We start from the raw sequence: 6,937 nt of genomic DNA on the forward strand, positions 1-6,937 counted from the left end.
GAGAGATGGCCGCTTAGCCAAAGATCTGTGTCTGTCCTGGGGAGTGGGAAGCTACTCAGAGTGGTGGCTGCTTCAGCCTGTTAAAATAAACCCTGTAAGCGGCTCCAGTGACCCTTTCTCTTCTGTAGCTGGGGCTGTCATTAAATTCAGCGCCGCTTTGTGTTGCTTAGACTTTCTTACCGACACTGCACATCCCAAAACGCTGTGACGTTACATGGAGGGAGAAAATGGAAGGGAGTAAAGATGTTTAAATCTGAGCTATGATCTGGAAATGTATCAGGAAGGCTCCTCCAGACAACAGGAGACGAGATGCAGAGGAGAAGGCCCTTGAAAGGACAGGAGAGGCTAGTGCTAAGTGAACCCATAGCCAGAGCATGTTTAAAAACAAGGCAGGCGGCTTTGGGTCCGGAAACAGAGGGAGCCAGAGGAGCTGGTTGAGGATCAAGGGGACTTGACTGCACTGCTTTGAAACGCATTTCAGTGCCAGTTTGAGGACATCATCGGAGACTAGCTTCAGACTTCTCTTTCCTGGTAGGCCTGTGCACAGGGTGGGCTGGCAAAGCAGCAGCCCTGCACTACATCACTCCCTGGGGCTTCTGGCTCGGAGCCTAAATTGAGAGAGCAGCTGTCAGTTTTGCCAGTGCTCACGGGGCTCTGGGAAGAGCACAGGCATTCAAGGGATATTTATCTCCTTCCACCCCAGAACTACATCACAGCAGAGGAGCTGAGGCGAGAGCTGCCCCCAGACCAAGCGGAGTACTGCATCGCGCGCATGGCACCGTACCAGGGTCCCGACGCCGTCCCCGGAGCCCTGGACTACAAGTCCTTCTCCACGGCACTGTACGGCGAGAGCGACCTGTGAGCCGCGGGCAGCGGCAGCAAGTGCTGGCGCTTTGACGGCTGGAGCGAAGGCCTGATTCTCTGCTCTGCATTTACACACACAAACTGTCCCGCGGGGATCGCCCTTCCTCGCCTCCAGAGGATGGAAAGCCACGTTCGCACCGGCTGATCCTGGGAGTTAGCCTCCATTCCGGTTGCTGTTGCATATTCTGTGAACCATGTACCTATGCAATGATTTTTTTCACTTTGCTCTGTTAAACAGGTTGGGAGGGCGGGCTTGAAATGTTTTTTTTTCTCACATTTAATTGCTTTGGGATTTCTTGGCAAGGAGGGAAAAGGGAGAGTCTGAAAACATGCCAGTGGCTCTGGTTCAGAGGGTTATTTTTGTTCAGTGTATCCCCTTCTGTTTTTTCAACTGAGCTTAAAAAAGAAAAACAACTGTCGGCTGGTATGGTTTTGAAATTGAGCCTTTTCCCTTTGTCTCGGTCTCTCTGCCCTCTGTAATTTATGCCACTGTGTAGCAGAAATCCGAAGAGCTTTGTCTGTCTCAGTCACCCCGGCAAAATCCATAGACGGAGCCTTTTTCAGGGATTCCCTGTTTCCTAAACCTGCCTCAATCCAGATCTCATGCGCCTCAATCCAGTCTCTTCCTCTTCCCCTTCATTTCTACAGCAGTGATGGTATCTTCCAGCTAGCTGGGCTCGGCAGTATGTGGGATGGGGTGAAGTGACGTAGCATCCCTTTAATGTAGGTATCCGCAATGCCTTCCCTCCACTCCCAGACGGTGTGCATGCAGGAAAAGCAGCTCCCTGCTTGGTAACATTATCTGCTGCCTCTTCCTGGTTATTTCCTTAGTGAAACTAACTGGACTCCCAAGAGACTTCAGTTCTGTCTCTGAATGCTGACGTTGCTACGCTGATCCGGCCTGCAGACGTGTCTATGTTGGCGGCTAACACAGTACTGGTTGTCTAGTAGTCGTGGGCTTTTTGTGGTTTAATCTTCACTACTCACAAAATTGTAACGTTCCCTTTTTAAGAAATTCGGTGCTTCCATTTTTTGGACTTTGTGGGGAAAGGTTTGAATTCCTGTTACACAGCCCAAAGTTTCTGAGATCTGGAGGCAGAGAACTCTGTGCCTTTCTTGTGTGGTGGCTTTTAATTAACCGGCAACATTTAGCAAGAACAAAGCAATAAGGTATAAAGACACAACCTACTTTATCACTGAACTGTAATCCTGTTTGCATTGTACGTACTCAAGTGACCTCTGGGTGTCAGGCAGGGAGACGCAGGGGTTGGGGTTTAAATTCTGAACAAGCTTGTATGTGCGGGAGGGGTTGGGGTGATCCAAGTGGAGTCATTTTGTATTCACATCACTCAACACTCGTCACAAATTCACTGCAATCAGCTTCATACCAAGCCATAAAACTTCACTGTTCATTATCGCAGCAATGTTGACCCAACTCTATTGAAGGCTACTGTGACTTACAATGGAGGTTTTCCCATTAGGGTGAGGCCCAGAGCTGGTGTGGGTTTGCCAGTAGCTATATTTACACATAGTGGAAAGTGCTTTTCTCCTTCACGTGGTTTTCTGGCTCTTCAGGATCCTTTAGCACACTGGAGTGAGTTGGAGACTTTGGGTGAAGAAGAAAATGATGACAGCACTAGTTTTCAAAGCAGTTTAAGGAGCTACAGGCCCCTGCTGCTGTCTCCTCGTCCTTGGATCTCCGCCACCCTTAGCCACAGAGTCAGATCCCCATTGCACATATTGTCAAGTGAGCTGTTTAGCAAGAGGATCCTGGAAAAAGGCAGCTAAGCACACTTGGCTGCATGCATGTCAGGCACAGGCCTGTTAAACTAACCATGCTCTCAAACTGCAGCTCCGCAGGGCTGGGAATCTCTTGGGTTTTGGAGAGGGATGATAAAATATCTCTGTACACCAGCAGCCTTGCCCAGCAAAGTCAGAGGGCCAGAGCTTTCCAGTCAGAGGGAGGGAAGCCAGGAACTCAAAGCATATAGGAAATAAGAGTTTCAAAGGCTCTTAGCATCTTCTTTGAAGAGCAGGAATGCTAGCACACCCAGTCTGTTTGGCTGTCAGAGCAAGCACCCTCGCCAGTTCACTGCTGGGGCATCTCCCGACACCCTTTTTCACAACTGTCTTGGAGCAGGATTTTCTGAGGACCAAAAAAATCACCTTTTTTTTAAAAATTAAAAAAAATCATAGGGTTCCTATTTACTTTATTAACTTACGGATTTATTATATAAATATATATTCACCTAGCATCGTATATTACAGTTTTTCTTTGTCATGTAATTAAAATATTGCTGATTATTGTAACAATGGAAACTGTAACATTCCATGCCTTTGTCATTCATCCTTCCCCTTCTGCCCCCCCCTTTTGGCATCGGAGAACGGTAGTCATGGAAGCATTTTACTGTGTTCGCTACTGAATGTCCTTCAACGGCTGGGGGGGGGATGCAAATGTCCGCAGGTAGGAAGACAGCAATAGGCAGTAGTTCGCTTTTATCTGCCTCTGTTATGTTCTAAAAAAGCTTTGAGGTTTCTGGGAAACCAGCCCTCCTCCCTCTTGGGGCAGGACAATAAAATGTGTAATATTTTTAAGGATGATCATATGTATCCTTTCTCCCCTTCCTCCTAAGTACACTTTACACTTCCTGTTGGTCACTCCATTCAAAGCCAAAGGAGAATTTCAAGTATGTCTCTGATTGAATCTTCTAATCAGTGATCATCACTTTGGGTCTTCAAAGCGTCTTTCAAACACTGCTCTCCCCTCCCCCTGCATGGGGGCTGGAACAATGTTCTCCCTGTGTTGTAGGCAGGTGCGGAAGGTAAGTCCATGCAATGAGTTGGGAGCAGAACCAGAGTCCTGATTTTGCCAAAAGCTGGGAATGGGTGACGGGACGGATCACTTGATGATTCCCTGTTCTGTTTGTTCCCTGGCACTGGCCACTGTCAGAAGACAGGACACTGGGCTAGATGGACCTTTGGTCTGACCCAGTTTGGCCATTATGTCCTGTACTTGGATCTGTATACCACTCCTCTCCCTTGTTCAAGTCTGATCCAGATTCACATTGACTCTAAGCTGATCCATCTCATGGGTTTTCAATATCTTCTAAGTGAGATTAATTCATTCCCAGTACTGTTGCTATTGGGAAATGTATATTGGATCCCTCACATCTAGGGTCCTCTGCATGGGGCTGGGGGACTCTCAGAGCTGGGAACCTTCAATGCTTTGTGAATGCCCCTTGAAAAACCAGACACAAGTGCCTTGCTTTCCAGCGTCTGCAGGCCCTCTGGAAGAAGTGGCTGGAATGGGATTGTGTTGTAGGGCTCATCTTAGAATTGAGGAAGCTGGAGAAAGTCTAGCTTGATTCAATGGTGCCAAAATCTCATTGGCATACTGCCTACATGGGGAGACACTTAATTTCATTTGCTCTTGTAAATTTGAGCAGAATCCAAACTTGAATGAGGGACAGCAAACCAGGCTCCTGCTGAGTCTGGAGTGGCTTTAGCACCGTGGGCAGGTTCTGATGCGGTGAGTCAGATCTGACTGCTCTGAAATCGGAAGTCATTTTACGTCCATTGTTTTTTTTTCCTATGACTCTTGTCCCTGTATCTGGATTTAGGTCATCCCTATTCTGAAGGCGACTCCTTTCTCCAACAAGGAGTGTGTGCTGCTGTAAAATCCCTTCAGAGGCTAAACTGCAGGCAGGACAGGAATGAGACATCCAACTACTCCACTTGTCTGGTCTGTACTCAGTAAAACGACAGCTGGTATCACCGTGCTAACAATTGAGTCTTCAGGGACAAAGAGGAAAACATGCTATGTCAGGAAACATTCGCTACTGGTGCTAAGCAGGGGGGAGCAGACTAGCCCCTGCAAGCCCTATAAAAGTGCCGTCTCTTAGCCCACTTGGGACCAGGCAAAATGGATTATTGGGAACAATCCCACGCTAGTCTCCAGCTTCCCATGATGGCTACCTGTTATCCTACTATGTTCCGAATGATTTCTAAATCGCTGGTATCCCAAATCCAATCTGCATTGTGCAATCAGGCTTCAATCACCGATTGCAATTGAAGCTGTGGTTGTGACTGTTCACAGCCTCCCCGTGGCTCTCAGCATCAAAAGCCCAGTTTCCTTCCAAGGGGCCTGTTATGGAGTCTTGATGCTCCAGAGGGTTGGTATGAGTCAAACCCAGCTTGGCCAAGTGACTCTTCTAATGCAGTTACAGCTCCTCAGCAAGGAGGCCATGAATGGGCCTTGAAGCCTGAGAGAAGAGGGTCCCTCTGGCCGGGACAGGGTTGAAAGTATTGGTGGAGTGAGTGTAGGAAGCATGTCCTGCTGCCTCCTGGGCTCAACTCGCTTTGGATCACAAAGGCTCCAGGGTGGCCAAGGCTAGATTTATGGTTTCCATTATTTGTAAGCTCCCAGGCAGCCTTGGGAGTTGGAAGCTGTTTGCATGAGAGGAGGATTACTTGCTAAAACCCTGGGATTATTTCTATTCTTATCCTGCTGCTCTCTTAAGGAAGTACCTTGTGTTCTTTAATTCACACCTGCACAGCAACAGAAGGGACCTGGATTTCACATTTCACTAAGAATGGCTCCTTCTGTAGTCTGCGCTATTCAGCTTGGCTTCTGAGCCAGCGTTCAGGGCTGCTGGGCCATAGCTATCTGCTTTGGTCCAACCTGTAACTGCATAGCACCCGTTTGTTCTTAAGATCTGGACCAGGCTTCCAAGGGAGCTTGTACAATCCCTGTCATTGGAAGTTTTTAAGAACAGTTTGGACAAACACCTGTCAGGGATGGTCTAGATACTGTTTGAATTCCTTCAGACAGTATTCACCCAAGAGTTCTGAAGGAACTCAAATATGAAATTGCAGAACTACTAACTGTGGTATGTAACCTATTCCTTAAATCAGCCTCTGTACCAGATGATTCGAGGATACTGGGCTAGATGGACTATTGGTCTGACTCAGTATGGCCATTCTTACGTTCTTGTGTCTCAGCACAGGGGGCTGGACGTGGTGACTTCTCCAGGTCCCTTCCAGGCCCACGTTTCTGTGATTCTGTGAACTTCGCTATCAGCACTGGGTACAAATGCACCCAGCTTCCAGCCCTGTTGTTTCCTGCCTGATCCATACCTACTTTCCATTGTTCAATCCTCTTCCAAAGCTGCTTGAATTCCTCCAGGGAGAGCTGCCCGTCCTTAGTTTTCTGATCCTCAGCTTGAAGGGAAAACAAACACTTGGTGCACATAGAAGAGACGAAGTTGCCTTTTCTCTTTCCCATGTCAGGCCTAAATACTCTCCTGTCCTTATCACATCTCCCTCTATCTGCCTGGGCGAGCACAGCATGTGCCCCCTACAGCCTGGGACTAATTGCACCTGGAGCATGCAGCGAACAAGGACGATCATTGCTAGCTCCTGGCTCTGTCAGATGGAGGTAGTGGGGATGTCTCTTGACTCCTCTGGTATTCCAGCATCTGTGTGCAATGGGTAGCCAACTGACTTTTGCCATCACGGACCGGGGAGGTGGGGTTGGGTAGGGCAGCTTGTGAGAACATATTTGCCACCTCGTTGTTTTATCATGGCATCCTGCTGAAGAGCTAATTTCCCCTCCTGCATCTCTGCAACCCTGTGGGGTTCAGGAAGGCTGGCTGCAGTCCTCATGCTTTCTAGGCCTGTGTAAGTGAGGTTGGAGAGCGGGGAGGATGGCCTTGTGTGTTAAGCACTGGTCTGGGTCTTGGATCCATGTGCACTTCCTGCCTCAGAGAGACTCCCTCTGATCTTAGGCAAGACGCTGTGTGCTGAGGTAGGTTTTAAACATGGCGAAGTCAGAGCAGTTTAGACTGGACACGTTAAATGGCGTGTCAAAATTGGGCCCGGACCTACTCCCCAAGTTCTCAGATCCAGATTCCAATCCAAGCTTCCTCCGAGGTCAGGGCTATTCAGGGCCAGGGTTCCAGTTTGAACCTATCATCACAAAGTCGGGACCACATCTGGGATGTGACTTCAAAACCGTCATAACGCAGCGTGGCCTCTTCACACCATCTAGACAGAACACAGAACCTAGGTTTGC

At 48.4% G+C, this 6,937-nt stretch overlaps 1 protein-coding gene across 2 annotated transcripts in view; it reads left to right on the forward strand.

Annotated features, from left to right (window-relative positions):
• ACTN4 (actinin alpha 4) overlaps positions 1 to 3,459 on the forward strand; it is an 80,003-nt gene extending 76,544 nt beyond the window's left edge. For both annotated transcript variants that reach the window (XM_084612346.1, XM_084612347.1), the window contains exon 21: positions 704 to 3,459. In XM_084612346.1, coding sequence (XP_084468472.1) covers positions 704 to 862 — 159 coding nt within the window. In that variant the 3' untranslated portion in view covers positions 863 to 3,459. The remainder of the gene's footprint in view (positions 1 to 703) is intronic.
• The last annotated feature ends 3,478 nt before the right edge of the window (positions 3,460 to 6,937 follow it).

This window comes from Lepidochelys olivacea (assembly GCF_965140295.1).
Source record: "Lepidochelys olivacea isolate rLepOli2 genome assembly, chromosome: 23".
In the NCBI taxonomy this organism is placed as follows: domain Eukaryota; kingdom Metazoa; phylum Chordata; order Testudines; family Cheloniidae; genus Lepidochelys; species Lepidochelys olivacea.